This window comes from Oryza brachyantha, chromosome 9 (assembly GCF_000231095.2).
Source record: "Oryza brachyantha chromosome 9, ObraRS2, whole genome shotgun sequence".
Classification (NCBI taxonomy): domain Eukaryota; kingdom Viridiplantae; phylum Streptophyta; class Magnoliopsida; order Poales; family Poaceae; genus Oryza; species Oryza brachyantha.
Window position 1 is genome coordinate 11,014,799 of NC_023171.2, and position 19,887 is coordinate 11,034,685.

Genomic DNA, 19,887 nt, shown 5'->3' on the forward strand with positions numbered 1-19,887 from the left:
AAATTTATGTCGTTTCTTCGTGATTATCGGGCTATAATCACCGTACCACCGGGCCACGGTTCAGGCAGCCAACACGAAAGGTAAAACCTGCGAACAAGCCGACGACGGCCGCTCCCTCCGCCGCTGGCGTCTCGGCCTTCCGCCTCTGCCTTCCGGACCGCATTGAACGCCGCACATGGTGTGGGTACTACTGTGGCGCGTGCGTGTGTGTCCTTCGATCGGTTTAGGTTGGTTGGTGCTCCCGTTTGGTGCAGGCCTGGTGCATTAAAAAACAGTTCGTCATGTCGCAAAGAAGTTTTTTTAAGCACACGGGTGTATATATACCCGTTGTGTTATCTAAATAGTCATAAAAAATATGAAAAACCTTGACAAGATAGTTTGATATGAGTTATATCACTCCACCAACATACAAGTTTAAATTTAACTTCTAAAGTTGTAGCAAAAATAACAAAAATAATTATAAATATGTGTATAGTTAGTTTCAGTTTTTTTTGCTATAACTTGTAGAAGTTGAATTTAAGCTTGTATGTTTGTGAAGTGATATAACTCATATTAATCTATCTTGTTAAATTTTTTTATATTTTTAATAACTATTTATAAAACATGTAAGCATATGGATGTATATACATCTGTATGTTAAAAACTGTTTCTCTGTGCGAATGCGACAGGAGTATTTTATTCTGAAGGCATATCGCCAATTATGCGTGTTTCGGACGCAATCTACCGGTGGCCGTCCTACAGTGTCCTGAATGGACTGGAATCCGTATACGTGGCGGCACTGTACGGTACAACACTTGTGAGAGGAGTGTAACGGATATTCTTGCTGTAGGAGACTTTTAATCTTTTGTCACTCTTGATCATTATAGCAAGTTCAAGCTAACTGTTAGCTTCAATTTATCTGTAGTTAATCTAATAACTAATTCATATAATAGTTATCTATAAAACATTAGTACATGGCCCCACATGTCATACACACATTGTGTCTTGAAGTCCGTGTGTAGCTGGCTACAAATTATTAACTCACCTCTCTTCTCTCTCCTATTATCTCTTTAAAATATGCTTATAGTTGGCTTATAGCCTGCTATTGTACCTGCTCTTAACGTTAATCCAAATCCCAACGTTGGCGGGAGGTGAATATCAAGGGGATTTGCCTAAGCTTGCCACACCTCAAATTAGCTAAATTTAATCATGTTAGGTGTATGTTTGATTTGTGCCACACTTATGACAAGATTCATTTTTCAATATATAGGGCTCACGTGTCAATAACATAATAAAGTGTGACAAACTTATCACATGTTAGCTAAAGTGTGGCTTTATTTTTGTTAGCCAAACTTTAGCCAATTTAACTAAAATATTGTGGCAAACTTATACAAATTAGATACGCCAACCAAACATAAAAAAAAAATATGTTGCCTCTGCCATGCAGGAGTGGTAAAATATTACTACTGCACGTGTATTTCGAGGTGTCAACCTGCTGGGCATTGCACGTTGCACGCTAGGGCCTGGGACATGTATATTGGGATGGATTTCGGGTGCGTGGGTGCGGCCTGCTGGTAGCTAGTCCGCGACTTCTGTTCCATCATGGGCTAGAATTTTTTCTGTTCCACACGACGGACGAGTATTTGTTCGGCCTGTTTAGTTTTAGTTTGAACCCTCGGTTCCCCTAAGCTGAAATGGGCTAGATATCATTGCATTTCCGTGCTCTGTTGCTTGCTCGATTTGTCCGTGCTTCCTGCTCTCGAGTTTCTACGCCCCCATGTGATTACTGCATACATTGTACCGTGTACATAACCGGCCTGGACGGCTGAACGCAGGGGCGGATCTAGCCCAGCGAAGGATGAGGGCTGATGGCCTTCTTTCTCAGGGCTAGTTAACAAAAAGTTTTTTTAAAAAAACATCGTGTCAAATCTTTCAATATCTAAGTGTATCATTAAATATAGATAAAAAAATTATTTATACAATTAAGAAAAAATTATGAGACAAATCTTTTAAACCTAATTAGTGAATAATTAACCACAAGTACTACAGTAACCAACATATGCTAATGACGGATTAAATAGGCTCAAAAGATGTGACATCCATTTTTTTTCTTTCACGAACTAAACCTGCCCTCACTAAGCCTCCCCACTCTTCTTCTTTTTTTTCTTTTTTTCCCTTTAATTCCTCTTATTGTCTATAGGGATCAAACGGGTATGAGAACTTGACATCAACATATTTTCATTTATCATAAGCAGACGGAAATCATGTTTGTATAAAATAGTTTTTATAACAATTAACTTTGTAGAGTTTAAATTTTGTGATAATATAAGAAACATAAATATTCTTACAATGTGTGAATTTGATCTTGTAGTTATTCTGAAATTATGGTATCAATTTATTATTGCAATAATTTTAAAATTATTGTATAAACTTGGCCTTGCAAGTTCAGAAATTATCATTCAAACTTAAAAACTTGTTGTTGAAATGTTAGTCAACCTATAATTAATTATGCAATCTAAAGAGATCTGGAAGGAGATCGAGAAGCATGTGTTGCCGCTTTTTTTTTCTTTTCTGTTATTGTCCCTTGTTCCAAGTCGTAGTTATGCTGAAAGTTAAACTACATTGAAAACTCTCAAAATTAACTCTAAAATTAAGGTAAAAAATTAGACTTTAGCTCATAAATATAAACATAAGAAAGAAAAAACAAGACTGTCATTTAAGCTTAAAAGTTAAGCCTAAGCGAAAATACTATAGCGGTTGGTAGTTGGGTTTAAGAGCAGTAGTGTTTGGATCCGGGAACTTTTTTTAAAGTCACTTGTCACTTTAAAGGTTTGGACGTTAATTAAGAGTATTAAATATAAATTAATAATAAAACTAATTGCATAAATAAAGACTATTTCATTAGACAAATTTTTAAAGCCTAATTAAGCCATGATTAGCAAATGTTTACTGTAGCATCACATTCGCTAATCATGGACTAATTAGGCTCAATAGATTCGTCTCGCGAAATAGTCCAGAGTATGAGGTGGGTTTTATTAATATTTAATACTTTTAATTAGTGTCTATACATTCGATGTGATAGGGACAAAAAATCCTATAGTATCCAAAGAGTCTAAGGTTGGTTAGATAGGGCTAAATTTTTTAGCTCCATGTCACATCGGATGTTTGGATACTAATTTAAAGTATTAAACATAGACTAATTAAAAACTAATTTTATAAATGAGAGCTAATCCGTGAGACGAATTTTTTGAGCATAATTAATCCATAATTAGCAAATATTTATTGTAGCATGACATAGGATAATCATGGATTAATTAGACTCATTAGATTCGTCTCGTGAATTAGTCCAAGATTATGGTTGTGTTCTATTCATAGATAACGTTTATTATTTATAATAAGTGTCCAAACATCCGATGTGACTAGGGGCTAAAGTTTAGCCCCTTGAAACAAACACCCCCTAAGTGTTTTAAGTGAGCTTTAAAAAATATCACGTCATATTTATGCTTATATGAAGGAGAGAGAAAAGAATAAACTCCAAGATAATATGTATGAGAGTTGGATCATACGATATAATATATATTTATAAATATTATATAAGTTAACTCTACGTTAGTTATTAGTCACCTAGAAATTATTAGTCACCTAGAAAGATTTAGAGTTAACAGCTAGGTCTTCGATTGACCTTGCTCCAAAGGGAAAAACATCGTTACTCTGTTATACCAATCATATGGTTAGGGAACATGATAACTGGGAATCCTGAAAGCTCAACGGAATAAAGTTTTATCTTGCAATCCCTACCGTAGTTTCACCTGCACCAGCAAGGCAGCAGAGGCAACGATGGATCCAGCCACCACGGAGCTGCGATTTGACTCGCCACTCCTCCGCATCCACAACGACGGCCGTGTGGAGCACCTCTTCGGCACGGACACCAACTCCGGCGGGCTTCGACGCCGGCCGCCACTGGAGTCACCTCCAAGGACGTCGTCATCGACGGCGCCATCGGCGTCTCTGCCCGCATCTACATCCCCGACCTCCCCGCCTCCGATGTCGACGGTCAGCGCAAGAAGCTGCCTATCGTCGTCTACTTCCACGGCGGTGGCCTCGTCGAGTCAGCCGCCTCTCTGGCGTACCACAGGTACCTCAACTCCGTCGTCTCCAAGGCCGGTGCACTGGCGGTGTCGGTCAACTACCGGCTGGGTCCGGAGCACCTGCTTCCCGTAGCGTTCGACGACTCCTGGGCCGCCTTTATTTGGACGGAATAAGTCCACTTGAGGTTACTCAACTTATCACTTATCATATATAGTTTGTTTTTCTGTCCTTGGACCGTAAAACCGGATACAACCGATCCTTAAACTATCAAAACCGGCGAAAAGAGGCCACTCGACGGTTTTGAAGATGGATTTAGCTGACTTGGCGCTTACATGGATAGTTGGCGTTGACACGACGCTTACGTGGCAATTATATATCAGAAAAAAGTGGGTCCGCCTATCAACTACATACAAAAATGATTTAAGAAAGGTAGGTCCACGTGGGTAGCTGATAGTGGGCCCACCTGTCAGCTGCACACAAAAAATAATTTAAAAATAATTTATTTCTTCTAGGTAGCTGACTATGGGCCCACGTGGGCCTGTCATTTTTAAATTATTTTTGTGTGCAGCCGACTGGTGGACTCACTATTTTTCTAATATATAATTGTCATGAAGTGTATGTCGATGTCACGTGGAATGGAGACCTAGTCAAACTAGCCACGTAGGCGCCAAGTTAGCCAAAACTGCCGAGGGACCTTTTTACACTGGTTTGGTTTTGATAGTTCAGAGACCGGTTGTATCCGGTTTTATGGTCGAAGGACGAAAAACAGATTAGACAGTAACTTAAGTGACTATAAGTGAACTTATTCCTATTTGGACCGCCTCAGCTGCTGACCCATGGTTGTCGGAGCACGGCGACATCGGCCGCACTTCTTGGCCAGCGACAGCGGCGGCACCAACGTCGTTCACAACGTAGAAATCATGGCCGGCGCCGGCCAGTCTAGCTTACCCCCAGGAGTAGGGATTTAAACGGTCGTGAACGGTCGAGAAAACTATCTAATCATATTCGTTCCTGCATTTTTGTCTCGGAAACGGGAGCAGGAGCGGGACCCTCGGCCAGGAAAACGAAATCGGTTACACGGTATTTCGAAAACGATTCATTTCGATCGGAAACATGACGATAACGATCGGGAATCGATATTTCAAAACGGGAATAATAAACCATATAACCACTTCAAATATTCGACGCAACAAAATTAGTGCGGATATAATACTAGCATAATACATAAAACAATTGATAAGAACATACAACATCATATAAATTAGTTGATCAACACATACTCATAAAAATATAAGATCATGCCACGGGAATTATCCCGGGAAAATACGGGAACCATGAAAACGATCGGGAAAACACCTCAACCATTTTCGCTACCGTTTTCGTCGGCTTTTCCTGTTTTTTCCCGGTTTCCTGTTTTCCTGTCAAAACAGGACGGGATTTTCCCGTCCTGTTTTCATCCCTACCTAGGAGCAACAGTAGAAGGCGCAATCATACTGCATCCCGGAAACTATTCTAAGCTACTAAGGTATCCCCTCGTCTATTACATATCATCCAAATAGTTATAAAAAAATATAAAAGGAAATTATGAATATAGATTAGGAGTGTTGCTATGCGTACGAACTTCGTACGTACGATCACGGCAAAAATCACGGTGACAACGTGCTTGCTTAGCGGCGTGGGGACGGTAAATCGTCTGAAGCAGCGAAACGTGGAAGACGGGGCTGAAAATCGTACAACGGAGGACGAAATCATACGTCTTCGTTCGTGCGCACAGCACTTTCCTATAGATTAATACGTGATGTTATTTTTTAATGAAATGACTTGCATGTTTGTGTAATGTAGTGATATATTACATATTAATTTATTTTTATAAATTTTTTTATATTTTTTATGATTAATACATAAATGATAAGCCGATAAAAGAAAATCCCTAAAGAGTCTAGAATCCAAGCTCGCATGTTTTGTGGTAAGACACCGATCGACGGTGAGTACGCGGAGACGAGGGAGCTGATAGAGAAGCTCTGGTTCCTGGTATGTCCAGGCACAGAGGCTGGGCTTGACGATCCGAGGCTGAACCCCATGGCAGAAGGAGCACCAAGCTTGCAGAAGCTGGGATGCCGGAAGCTGCTCGTCAGCTCGGCCGAGAAAGACATTTCGCTGGCGAGGGCGGCGGCGTACTATCAGGCAGTGGTGGCGAGCGGATGGCCCGGCATGGTTGAGTGGCTGGAGTCCAAGGGGGAGGAGCATGTGTTCTTCCTCGACAAGCCGGATTGCGATGAATCTGTGGCACTCATGGACATGGTAGTCACCTTCCTTGCGAGTGATTGATGGAATGGACTAGGGTGAAATCGTAAATAAATTTGTTTCTGAGTATGAGTAATGGACAATAAATTTGTTTTTTTTTTGTTTTTTTAACCAGACAATGAACCACTAGACATGAACATCCGAATAGTAGGAAAATAGAATAATCTCATGGCTATGCTAAACCATGATGCATTTAGGAAATTCCGAATCAACTAAAAATTCCATTTTTTTCCTTCAATGTTGCAAATCATCTATAAGAATAAAAATCATAAACGGTACATTCCAGTATTCCACCCTTTATTACTACGGGGTAATACTTACTACTGTAGAGTAGTTACTAACCGCTCGCCGGCGACCGGAGGGAGAAGGCGAAGCGGCTGGCCTCAACAGCGCCTGACGAAATCGGTCACGACGGCGAGCTCCTTGACGGCATTGTCGCAGTCGGGCTTGGGCAAGAAGAAGACATGACCCTCGCCCTTGGTCTCGTAGAACTGCAGCTCGCCGTCCCACCCGCACTTCTTGATCCCCTCCGCGTACGCGCGCGCCCTCTCCACGAACCAGCAGTGCTCTGCCGTGGTGACCAGGACGCGGCCGGCGCCGAGCTGCCTCCACTCCTCCGGCGACGCCAGCGGGTTGACGCACGGGTGGTCGAGGCCGAGCTTGCCGGCGCTGACGAACTCCCACGTGCGGTGGAACGAGCCGCGGTAGCCGGCGTCGGTGGACTCGCCGCCCACGGGATCTTCCCCCCAGAAGTAGGGGTGCAGGAGCACGACGCCGCTGACCTTGTCGCCGTAGCCCTCGATCCCTTCCTTCCGCAGCCGGATCGCCGCGTTGTGCGCCATGTTGGCGCCGGCGCTGTCGCCCGCGAGGACGAGGCGGGATGCGTCCCCGTGCGCGGCGAGCCAGGGCTCGGCGCCGTCCGGGCGGCACGCGGCGACGACCGTCCTGAGGGCGGCGAACGCGTCGTCGTATGCGGCAGGGACGGGGTGCTCCGGCGCGAGGCGGTAGTCTGCGGAGACGACGACGGCGGGGGCCGCAGCGGCGAGGGAGGCGGCGTACTTGTGGTAGAGCGGGGACGCGGCGGTGTGGACCAAGAACGCGCCGCCGTGGAAGAAGAGCACGACGGGGAGCTTCTTCCCGGGCTCCACACCAGGCGGGAGGTAAAGCCGCGCGGAGATACCGGCGGCCGCATCGAGGACGACGTCCTTGGAGACCACGCCGTTGGCGGGGTCGCCGGAGGGGGACGGCGGGACGGACTCCGTGCCGTCGAAGCGCTCGACGCGGCCGTCCTTGTACACGCGCACGACACCGGGCATATCGAACTCGATCTCGGAGGCGCCCGCGTCCATGGTGGCGGCGCCGGTGTCCGCGCTGCGGGGATTGAGGTTGGGGATCCGGAGGTGGAATAGCAGAGCAGCAAACGGAGCAGCGAGCAGAGCCGCACAGAGCAAGCGGCGCGACGATTCTGGAGCAGGCGTTGCCATCTTTACCCTGTTTCTTCCCCCGATGGATGGTGAGCAAACGACCGGTCGGGATATCTGTTGACTTGAACCCGAATCGACGCATTTGGAGCAGACACGCCGACCGGTACGGTACCTAGTACCTACCATTCAGCCAGTCTATGATCCGGTGAACCCAAAAATATTCTATTTTTCAAAAACATTGCATTGAATTTTTGACATATAATAGTATTAAACATAGATGAAATTAAAAATTAATTACACAGTTATACGAGAAATCGTGAGATGAATCTTTTGAGCCTAATTAGTCTATGATTAGTCATAAGTGCAACAGTAACCTACCTATACTAGTGATGGATTAATTAGGCTCAAATGATTCGTCCCGCGGTTTACGGGGTAGCCGTGAAATTCTTTTTTTTATTCACGTCCGAAACGTCTTCTGACATCCTGTCAAACGTTTAACGTGACATCCAAAAATTTTCTTTTCACCAACTAAACACCCCCTAATCTCCACGGTACTTTTCCTATTTTTTTTGTCCGGACTTTTGGATCTAGTTTAATCGGTTTGTCTTGTTTGAAATTTTTGGTTCTCAAAAAATCAGCATCGATATCACATTCAGCTGCTTTGCTTCGGTGAGCTTCCCGCCAGTCGAACCTATAAACGCTGCTCGGTCAGACGGTTTTGATCTCGTCTGTATGATCATTTGCGAATAAATAAAAACAATCTGGACGAAAGTCTAATAAACCTGAAGGGACTCTAAAAAATATTTTATTTCATTAAGATGCGTCATAAAACACATACAAAGCACCCATCAACTTTCAACTAAACTTCGTACACTAATCTAAACCCTAATCTTTTTTCTCCAATTAACTATTGCTTGGAGGCCTACACCATCTCTCTACCTACGCCCTCAATATGCCTGCACAAAAGTCATGCGTAATAAAGAGAGAACATTCTTAATCCCTTAGGAAACCCTCTTGTAAAAGTATCCAACTTATCTCTAACTCAAACTTTTCAATATTGTACTTTACCAGAATCCAACTCCTTTCATACCCATACAACTCCACTTGTATGTTATGAAATCTTCACCTCCGTATTCATTGTTTTCTATCTTCAGTTTCCCGCGTGATCTTCTCTATTGTCTAGATATTAATTTCTCTTAAGCATAGTCTCAATCCATTATCGGCAATGCTCTCAAAGTCTTAAAACACACATACACATGAACAAACAATGAAACCATATCCGATCATAAGTTCTTCCACAATTTAACTCTCATTAGCACATAAACATTATATCCCACGCATATAAAACACCTGGTAGTCTTATCCATTAATAATCTAACAAACAAAACAACTCAAAATTAAAACTGGTGTGGACACCCCAGTATGAGTGTATGAACATCGGGCCAGTTGGTCTGATCGGAGCTCCTCTTTCGATCTGGCCGGCAGTATACATCTGGTCCGACCAGGTTTCTGTTCATCGTTCATAAAAAATCATCAAACAAACTCTTAATCAACCACGAAAACTGTTCATCACTTGTATTTAAATCAAGAAAAGATTTTACATGTTCTTCTAGGCCTTGGCTACCTTTTGTGCTACCCCATCTAGCACGTTCCAATTCTTTTGTCTCACATTGAGACCTGTTCTAAAACCTGAAGGCCACAGCCACGGCTTTCAGATTTCAGCCAAAAGGTAGAGAAAAAAATAATATTTTTTTCAACAACGGAGAGTACTTCAAATCCAAACTCGACCAGGAGTGAGTGAGTAACAAACGAAGTTGTCACGTAATCCCAAAATAAACCAAAATTTTTCACTTTTTACCTATAATCTTTGACTCTTTATCTTATTTAAAAAATTTTTACGATCGATATTTTTGTTTTTATTAGATGATAAATCATGAATAATATTTTACGTGTGACTACTTTTTTTCTAATTTCCTGAAAATTTTTCAAATAAGACGGATGGTCAAACACTGGGCACAAAAACCAAAGAATTGGTTTTTTTAAGAACGGAGGGAGTATATGTATTATTAGCCCTAAAAGTAAAGACTAAAAATATAAACTTCAGCATAAAAATCTAAAACAATTTTAAATTTAAAGTTAAAAACTTAAATTTTGACATTATATGTAGAAGCGAAGAGATACGCCGCTAAATCAATTCATCTCCAAGCTAGGCTGGCAAGAGAGAGCATGAGGCGATTACACAGATCATGCCCAGTGTAGCAGTGGAGTATTTGTCAACTCAGATTCGCTCGACAAAACAGTTACCCAGCACGAGGTGGTGTCTTCCCCTCCCCGTCGGGATGCCGTGATCCATCACAACACCATTGGACCACCAAACCAAAGCGAGCAAAGGTCTCCGTCATGCTCACATTCCTAGGTCCTCCCGGTCGCATCTCCCCACCCCAAAAGCGTCATCTTCAAGCTCGACCTCCCCATTTTTCTTGGCAGCAGCCGCAGCCTTGCTGAGGCAGGTATTTATTCAGGTTTCAGCTAGCTAATCAGCTACCAAACTCGGGGAACTGGAGTTGTGGTTGGTCTCTTCCTCTCCAGCTTCCTTCTTTCCCCCGATTTGATCGCTGTCAGGTTAGTTATCGCAGCAGCAGGTGCGTTCGATCATGGTTGCCAAGATCAAGCGGCAGATCGGCAGCCTCTCGCTCCTCGCCAAGCTTGGTTTGCTGCTGCTTACCCTGCTCCTGCTGCTCGCGGCTATCTTGCTGCTGGTGTTCTTGCTCCCGCGCCACCATAGGAGGCCTCTGCCGCCGGGGTCGCCTCCGGCAAACGGCTCCGACCCCGACAACATCGTGGCGTTCGACTTCTCGCCGTACCTTATCCTTTACAAGAGCGGCCGCGTCCACCGCATGGACGGCACGGACCGGGTCCCCGCCGGCGTGGACGAGGGCACCGGGGTGAAGTCCAAGGACGTCGTCATCGACCGGGGCACCGGTCTCAGCGCCCGGATGTACCTGCCGCCGCCGGCGAAAGGCGGGGACAAGAATAAGGATCTTGGCGCGCTCCCGGTCCTCGTGTTCTTCCACGGCGGCGCGTTCGTCATCGAGTCGGCGTTCACGGCCAAGTACCACGACTACCTCAACAAGGTCACGGCCAAGGCGGGCGTCGTGGCGGTGTCCGTGGACTACCGCCTCGCGCCGGAGCACCCGGTTCCGACGGCGTACGACGACTCGTGGCAGGCGCTGAACTGGGTGGCCAGGAACGGCAAGTCCGGGCCGGAGCCGTGGCTGCGGGACCGGGGGAACATGTCCCGCCTGTTCCTCGCCGGCGACAGCGCCGGCGGCAACATCGCGCACGACATGGCGATGCGCGCCGGGAAGGAAGGGGGCCTGGAGGGCGGGGTGGCCATCACCGGCATCCTCCTCCTCGACCCCTACTTCTGGGGCAAGAACCCCGTCGGCGCGGAGACGACGGACCCGGCGGTGCGGCGCAAGTACGAGGCGACGTGGGCGTTCATCTGCGACAACAAGTACAGCATCGACGACCCGCTGGTGAACCCGCTGTCCATGCCGGCGCCGGAGCTGCGGAAGCTGGCGTGCTCGCGCGTGGCCGTCACGGTGTCGGACCTCGACATCTTCAAGGAGCGCGCGGCGGCGTACGCGGCGGCGCTCCGCGACAGCGGCTGGCCCGGCGAGGTGGAGCAGTACGAGACCGCCGGCGAGAACCACGTCTACTTCCTGGACAAGCCCTCGAGCCCCAAGTCCGCCAAGGAGCTGACCTTCGTCGCCGGCTACCTGAGCCGCGAGTAGCAGCAGCAGCAGCACAGCGGCGTGGGTGTCAGATTGGTCGCGGACTTGCCGTACATGATTGATTGATCATTACTCTCTTCACTACTACTACCAGCTATTACTGGTACAGTTGTCTAGTATATGTCTTCTTGTCTTCATCGTCTGGAATTTTTCGCCATTGGTCGCATCGTTCGTCGGTTTCATGATGAGTACAGTGAATTTGGTAAAGGAGTCTGGGTATTTTCTGGGAGAAAGATGGGTCCTTTCCTTGTCTGCAGCGAGCAGAAGAACTGAACAAGTGTATGCCAGTACTGGTACGTTTCTGCAGGGTGCAGTCAGAAGGATCAGTCAATGATATGATCCATCTCGTTATCTTGTGTTGACGCGTGACGCATGACGAGCAGCTTGTTGCAAATATATTACTGTTTGGAGCATTTGTTTTCTTCAGAAACCTCGTACCGGTTGTTCAGATGTCTGCTGGTCTTGCCGTAAACATGCCTGAAGCAGCGGTTGTCAAAGTATCGAAATCGGTCGATTCAGAATTTTGTGCTGCTGAAATCTCAACTGAGCTGTAGGGTTCAATGGCTTATAAGTCAAAATTTAAATTTAAAAGTTAATTTTATAGATTTTATTTTTATTTTAGAGTATTTTCTTATGAGTTGCTGTGTATATATGTACATAAAAATTTTACTTTTTTTTTGCAAATAAGTCATTTTGTTTTTTATGAGTATAACCGACATTCAGTGTGTGCAAACAGTGGGGATTTCATACTTAGGGCATGCACTATACATGCTCCTCATGTGAGGAGCCCTAGCCTGCCACGTAGGATGAGGGTACTCATCCTACAATGCAAAGTGCTCTAGGGGGCCCTCACAAATTTTTTTTCGGCAACTCTCTCTCCCCTGCCAACTCTCTTCCCTATCCCTCTCTCCCCTCCCCATCCCGAGCTCTCTCCCCTCTCCTCCAGCCGGAGGAGTTCGGCGGCGGTCGTGGTCGACGGCGAACGATGGCGACGCGTCGGGACGGCGATGGAGCACGGCGGCGGCGGCCACAAACCAGGGCGGGCGACGGGCCGGGCGGCGAATCCAACCACGGCGGCGACCTCGGCGGGCTACGGCGGCGGCCGCGGACCGGGCGGCGACGATGACGGCCGTGGCAGCGACCTCTGCGGCCGACGGCAACGGATCCAGGCGTTGGGCGGGCGGAGGACGCCGGATCCGCGCGGTGGCTCGGCGGGGAGGCCGGATCCGAGCGCCGACAGACGGCAGACGCCGGATCCGTGCGGCGGCACGTGGGGGACACCGTATCCGGGCGTCGACGAGCGGCGGACGCCAGATCCGCGCGGTGGCTCAGCGGGGAGGCCGGATCTAAGCGTCGGCGCGTGGGGGACGCCGGATCCGGGCGTCGGCGGGCGGCGGATGCCGGATCCGCGTGGCGGCGTGTCGGGGACGCCGGATCTATGCGGCAGCGCGTCGGGGACGCCGGCGACGGGTCACGAACGGTTGCGGTGGCCGGCGTCGGCATCGACAGGGCGGCGTGGGCGTGGGCGTCGACGGGGCTGGGTGACATCGGCTTCTCAGTCTTCCTTTTTCTCTGGTTTCTCTGCCCTCTCTGACGAAGCCATCGCTCCCTCGCGAAGGAACGCTCGCCCCGGTTGAGGCACGGTCCATGCCGAGCTGGCGGACCAGCTCGTACGTGGCGAGCTAGAGCTCCATAGCTCCTCGCCACGTAGGAGCACTGTACGTGCTCTTTATATATCTTGCATTCCAGGAAGAACTGGAGAACTACCTGATCGAACTGTAGGTATATTTTGCTGTCAACGTCGATTCCTACCGTCCTAGTAGTGGTGAAGGCACTTCTTCAGGACTATGAAAGGCACTTGATTAGTGCTGAAGACATGATTAGCCAACGCGAGGATACGTAGTTGTACAAGCTAGTAGTGCTGTAAGGGCACCAGGGTAGAATGGAGATGGTTGGGATGGCGACCACCCAGACATGTATTTTTTTTATTATTTTAATAAATAATTTTATTATTAAATCTTCGAAGTAAATATTTCTTTTTTCTAAAACTTTTTGGCCACGTCATCTCGTTTGGCGTAGCAAAATAGGTTGTCACATTAACTTGACTTGGCAAGGCTAACACACCACCACCATTTGCGTGGCAGGAAACGCTACCACGCTAAGTAGCGTGACAGCGTTACCTTGCCACACATCAGTGCGAGGCGATGTAACCCAAAGATTTAGATGGTAAAAATATTTATCTAGAAGTTTTAGTAATAAAATTATTTATTAAAAATGTTTTAAAAAAAATCTAGGGGCAGGGCAGGATGGCTTGTGGCCTAGAGCTGGAGACAATGCAATGCACTGCATCACCACAACGCTTTCACACAAAATTACAAAATCAAATTTTGCTATAGAACGCTAGCATCCTCTTCGGTGACAAGATTTTCATACAAAATGGTTTAATTCCTCCAAATTTTCATTGAAAGCCATCCAAAGCGAAAAGGCCTGGCCTCAAAGTTTGTGTAAATTTGTTGGTGGGGATAGGAAAAAGGTGTCATGACCAGAGGATACCTTTAGGGTCATTTGAATCACAGGAATGAAAAACATAAGAATAGAAAAAACATAAAATTCTGACAGAAATATAAGTGTAAAACAGATGATTGCAAAACACAGAAAAAACATAGTAATAACCGTTTGATTGGACTACAGGAAAAACACATGAATTTGAGGAGAGATAAAGACTCAAGGATTTTTTCTATGAGGTTCTATCTCTTGTTAAATTTCCTTTAAAATTTGTATGGGAAGAGACATTTTATAAGAATTTCATAGGGTTCATTCCTATGATTCAAAGGGTTTTGTACGAAAAATTTCTATAGGAATAAAATCCTCTAAAGTTCCTATAAACTTCTTTTAAATCAAAGATGGCCTTAAATACTGGTAATGTACTAGAGAACAAAACTCTTATTTTATTATCATGGCCCAATTAAAATGAAAAATTCTCCAAAAAGACAATAACACCTCTTATGCCACAAGCTTTTAACATGGCACTAGAGTGAACTTGATGTATGATGTATCACGTATGGCAGAAATATAATTGAGGTGATAGTAGATTGAGGCTTACATAATGTGTAATCCAAAATTTTAGAAAGAATTAAAAATTCTAGAAAATTTTAAAACTATGGAAAAGCTACATAGTACAAAATATACTCTTGGCCACTGCTCTAGAGTTTTGGAGGGGACTGGGGGGAAGAGATAGCCCGGTTTCACCAAACCAAGCCGAGCAACCTATGCTAGCATGAGACAATTTTTTATCATTTCAACGTAGTTTCTTTTCAATGGATAAAAATAATAAAACAATGGTTATGGTGTTCTTCAGTAAATTAAAAAACTCTAAGAGCAGGTATAATAGCAGGCTATAAGTATATTTTAAAGAGATAAGAGAGGAGAGAGAAGAGAAGTGGGCTACTAATTTGTAGTCAGCTGCATATGGGTTTCAAGACAAAATGTGTGTATGACATGTGTGACTATGTATTGATTTTTTGTAGGTAACTATTGGATAAATTGGCTATTAAATTGACTATAGATCAATTGGAGCTAAGTAGTTGGCTATACTATTGAACTTGCTCTAAGGGGTCCATATCAAAATTTGCCAATTACAAACTAATCCTTCTCGTAGATTGTGTACTAGATTCCCACAATTTAAGATTTCTTGGCTGAATCACACAACTAAATTTTTGTTGTGGCTCGTCCAATTGTAATTGTAATTTCCTCTATTTGTACTTGTTAATGGTTGTGCAAGGTGCCTCCTTTAGTACACCTCACTTTAGTGAGGAGGCAAACCTATCACACGTTGCATCTGAAGCTTATCGGCAAGACCCTTTTGTCCAACACAGAACGGGAAATACTGATGAAGATATATGGAACTGTATTTCCACGGGATGATGAATTGATGATGACGTTCGACCTACTTCCGTGGAAGCAGAGGACGGATAAAGGTTGACCCACAAGGTTGCAACACCAATCTGTTCTTTCAAAGGGAAGATGCTTAGCTTGAGTTGCAATTCAAACTATCTTAGGTGCTGCTGCTTATGGAGCTCGAGATTATAAAAAGTAGCCGATGAGAAATTTGCTACGAAGAATTTTAAAAAGTTGGGTTCTCTAGATTTTAGCTTTCAATTCATTTTTTGAATTTTACGAATACAAATTGTCAGCATATAAGAGAAAATCTCGATTACTTAGGACCTGAGATTATGGCCCCATCGTTTCGCTTTCTAGAGGAATAAACGAAAACACGTTTTTACAAAAAAAAATAATTTATAGGTAAAACTTTTATATATGTGTCCATAGCGACTCAAAAGCAAAATTTTATAAAACAAACTATGATAAAAAAACAAAATCAAGTCCAAAATTAAATTTTAAAATTTAAATTTTAGGTTATAAGCGGTTATAACTTTGAAACGAAGAAAGCCTATCAAAAAAGCTAAATGCTGTTAAACTCCAGTGAACAAAGTTTGGAGCTTTTTTTTTTGCCACGTCGATATCATGCACGGTTCTCCTAGAGTCCTGATCATTATTGACTAACTAGCTGTAACTAGGCAGTGATTGGCGCTGAGGAGCGAGATAAGTTAAGATAAGACGTGTCAATTTCTTGGCCATATCCAATTTTATTTTGTGCAAGACTTGACATATTTGAGGCGCGGCTCTAACAACTTCTGCAACTGCATCGCTCCTGTTCTCTCATCCAAGAGGTCTGCTATTCTCATCCAAGGCCCTGGTTGATTTGGTAGGGTTGCCGGCAATAGCATGCAGTGCTTGGTTTGGTGATCAGGACACAAGGCAGCAGAGTGTTGGTGATCGAGGAAGAGTTTAGATACTGCAGATGATCCCATTTGCATGAAGTTTGGTTCAACAAATACGCCATTAGCAACAGTGATGGTAGCGCCCTTGAGCCTATCTTTGACACATTGATCTACTTCAGTTGAAAAACAAAACAAAAAAATGAAAGATACATATTTTAAGTTGAGCAGCAGTGTGCTAACAGATACCTGTGTATTACATGGATTCAGACTAGGCGTTTCAGGCGAAACCAGCACGAATCAAATCACGAATCATACAGCAAGAGCAATGACCAGCAGCATGTGCAAATATTGCTAACAGTTTCCCCGGCACGATCTCTACCGACGGACGAACTTGGCAATGGCGTCGTCCTGCTTTACGGCCTCTTCGCCGTTGAAGTCGACCAGGTGGAAGCAATGGCCATGGCCGGCCACCTCGAGAACCTCTAGTTCCCCTGGCCACCCGCTCGCCTTGAGCCCCTCGCAGTACGCGCGGCCGCGGTCGCGGATCACATCCGTCTCCGCGAGGCATACGAGCACGCGCCCGCAGGCCAGCCCGTCCAGCGCCGGCGCGCCGCCGGCGAGCGGGTTGATCCACGGGTCGTCCACGCCGGTGGTCCCGGGGCACACGACGCTCCACATCTTCACGACGTTCTCGGCCATCACTGGGTCCAAATCCTCGGAGGGGATCTTGCCGCGGCCCAAGAAGTAGGGGTGGACTAGGACGACGCCGTTGATCTTGCCGCCGTTGGGGAGCCCCTCGGCGCCTGCGCGCATGGCCACGTTGTGCGCGATGTTGGCCCCGGCGCTCTCGCCGGCGAGGTACATGCGGGAGAAGTCCGCGTGGTCGGTGAGCCAGGCCTCCTCGCCGGCGCCGGAGGCGTGGGAGGCCGCCCAGACGACGGCCTGCCACGAGTCCTCGTAGGCGGCGGGGATGGGGTGCTCGGGCGCGAGGCGGTAGTCGACGGAGACGACGACCGCCCGCGTGCGCGCGGCGAGGGAGGTGAGATATGCATGGAACACGGCGTTGAAGGCCGTGTGGAGGCAGAAGCCGCCACCGTGGAAGTAAACGAGGAGAGGTAGCTTCCTCGCCCCACCTTCTCCGCTCGCTCCGGCGACGGGCGGGAGGTAGAGGCGGACGGCGACGTCGGGGGAGATGGCGCGGTCTTTGGAGGCGACGCCGGTGGCGGCATCGGTGGAGGCCGGGACGGGGTCGGAGCCGAAGTCCCGCTCGACGCGGCCGCCCTTGAAGATGCGTATGAAGGGCGCGAGCTCGAAGACGACCTCGCCGTCGATGTCGCCACAGCTAGCCATGGAGTCGGCCAGCCGGAATGTCGCCGGTGGCCTACCGGTGGGTGTGTGTGGCTTTCTTTTGTTTGGGAGTATTGAAGTGGCCAACCACCAACGTGGCCCACGTGGCTGTGCCATGTGTGCGTCTTAGACTTTTATTAGTAACACGTGAGCCGTCCAATTTACTTTTGATGGTCTCGATTGAAAAGGCGCGCCGCCGGGGTGGTCTGGCGGCGGCGGCTTCTCCGGCGGCCAACTAGTCAACGGCGGGAGGTCGTGTAGGTCAGTCAAATAGATGGTTCCAGATTCCGAGTTCTGAAGTGGAGTTTGTCCCGATCTACCCCCGCCATGTCTGACGCTGGGGACGGAGGCGACGAGGTCATCCACGACGCGCCCAACTTCATCCGCGTCTACAAGAGCGGTCGCGTCGAGCGGTTCCTGCGGATCGACTTCGCGCCGCCCTCCACGGACGCCGCCACCGGGGTCACCTCGAAGGACGTCGTCGCGGGAGACGGCGTGTCGGGGCGCCTCTACCTCCCTGCGACCCCCTGCGGCGGCTACGTGGGGAGGCTCCCCGTCCTCGTGTTCTTCCATGGGGGTGGCTTCTGCCTCGGCTCGGCGTTCGACGCCGCGACGCACGGGCACGCCAACCGGCTCGCCGCGCGGGCCGGCGCCATCGTCGTGTCGGTGGAGTACCGCCTCGCGCCGGAGCGCCCGGTCCCCGCGCTCTACGGGGACGCGTGGGCTGCGCTCCAGTGGGTAGCCTCGCACGCCGATGGTCAGGGGGAGGAGCCCTGGCTGACCGCGCACGCGGACTTCGGCCGGGTCCACGTCGGGGGCGAGAGCGCCGGCGCCAACATCGCGCATCACGCTGCAATGCGGGCCGGCGCCGAGGAGCTGGGCCACGGCGTGAAGGTGAACTCGCTCGTCCTGATTCATCCCTACTTCCTGGGCGGCGACAGCTCCGAGTCAGACGAGATGGGCATGGCGTTGCTTCGCGAGTTGATCCGGCTATGGCCGGTGGTCTGCCCAGGGACGAGCGGGTGCGACGACCCGTGGATCAACCCGATGGCGGACGGCGCACCAAGCCTGTCCGTCCTGGGGTGCCGGCGTGCGCTGGTGTGCATCGGTGGGAAGGATGCGATGAGGGGTAGAGGAAAGCTGTATTGTGAGAAGCTGAGGGAATCTGGGTGGCAGGGGGAGGTGGAGATCTGGGAGGCAGATGGGCAGGGCCATGGCTTTCATCTCCTGTGGCCGACATGTACTCAGGCAGAAGCACAAGTACAGACCATTGCCGAGTTCCTGAGCCATGGATGAGATCTCGGTGCTCCACCACTTCACATGATATCGGGATTGCTCTAATAGAGTTGGGTATCAAGTACATGAGCAGTTCGGGTTCTGCTTACAGATGTTTGTTTTGATTGTTTTTCAGTAGACATGTTGTATGTGCCTAGCCAATTGTGTTCAAATTCAGATTTATTAGTGAGCTATTCTTATCCATTAGAACATTTATGTTACAAAGGTTTAATAAAGCTAAGACATGAATTTAACTTCTGAAGTAATCATAGAAAGGAGTACTAAACAGTTTTAGCATAAACTAGCTCACCTGTGGGAGGTTTATCTTGGAGAGTGCTGCACAATTACTACCAGAAGTCTTTAATTGGATTTACAGCAAAACATCTTCTGAATTTATTTTTCTGGCATGATTTCAGAAAAAAAACACTGTTAACATTCTCTTATGAAGAATATGCTCTCCAACATGCAACAATGTCATGCAAATGTGAGAATGATCACCTACATGTGAGCTTAGGAACGGCCTAAATACCTAAGCTATTTGACAACTGTGATGAGCCAGCAAATGTACAGAACATAGTTATGGGGCTCGTTGAAGAACTTTTCATACTCGGACCTCCTGGATAATGTTTTTAGAGAGGCCGTAACCATATTGACTACTGAGTTCCAGTCCCAGGCTTGCTGCTTCATTTATCCTGCAAGGCATGGTTATGCACAGTTCTGACTTTACTTATTTGTCTAATCATTGACCAAATGCAGCTTTCATTCTTACCTTGGAGGCAATGCTGTTGAATAATCTATCTGCTATGTGCAATAAATGTTATTGCAGTAAGTGAAGAACGCTGGCAGAAATTGTTGATAATATTTCATCAATTAAATTTTGTGTTGCCGTTC

General features: G+C 47.2%; 4 protein-coding genes and 1 pseudogene across 4 annotated transcripts; 3 read left to right on the top strand and 2 right to left on the bottom strand.

Moving 5' to 3' along the window:
* The first annotated feature begins 3,763 nt into the window (after positions 1-3,763).
* LOC102709677 lies at positions 3,764-6,481 on the top strand (annotated as a pseudogene).
* Positions 6,482-6,545: 64 nt separating this feature from the next.
* Positions 6,546-7,883, bottom strand: LOC102709957 (probable carboxylesterase 7). Its single transcript, XM_040527528.1, has one exon. It carries the CDS (start codon positions 7,854-7,856, stop codon positions 6,756-6,758), a length of 1,101 nt encoding a protein of 366 aa, XP_040383462.1. The 5' UTR covers positions 7,857-7,883; the 3' UTR covers positions 6,546-6,755.
* Positions 7,884-10,164: 2,281 nt separating this feature from the next.
* Positions 10,165-11,766, top strand: LOC102710238 (probable carboxylesterase 2). The gene has a single exon (XM_006661257.3). It carries the CDS (start codon positions 10,451-10,453, stop codon positions 11,591-11,593), a length of 1,143 nt encoding a protein of 380 aa, XP_006661320.2. The 5' UTR covers positions 10,165-10,450; the 3' UTR covers positions 11,594-11,766.
* Positions 11,767-16,114: 4,348 nt separating this feature from the next.
* LOC102716344 (tuliposide A-converting enzyme 1, chloroplastic-like) lies at positions 16,115-17,779 on the bottom strand. Its single transcript, XM_006660645.3, has one exon. The coding sequence runs from the start codon at positions 17,722-17,724 to the stop codon at positions 16,750-16,752; it is 975 nt and encodes a 324-aa protein (XP_006660708.1). The 5' UTR covers positions 17,725-17,779; the 3' UTR covers positions 16,115-16,749.
* Positions 17,780-17,987: 208 nt separating this feature from the next.
* On the top strand, positions 17,988-19,093 carry LOC102710526 (2-hydroxyisoflavanone dehydratase-like). Its single transcript, XM_040527689.1, has one exon. It carries the CDS (start codon positions 18,049-18,051, stop codon positions 19,015-19,017), a length of 969 nt encoding a protein of 322 aa, XP_040383623.1. The 5' UTR covers positions 17,988-18,048; the 3' UTR covers positions 19,018-19,093.
* The last annotated feature ends 794 nt before the right edge of the window (positions 19,094-19,887 follow it).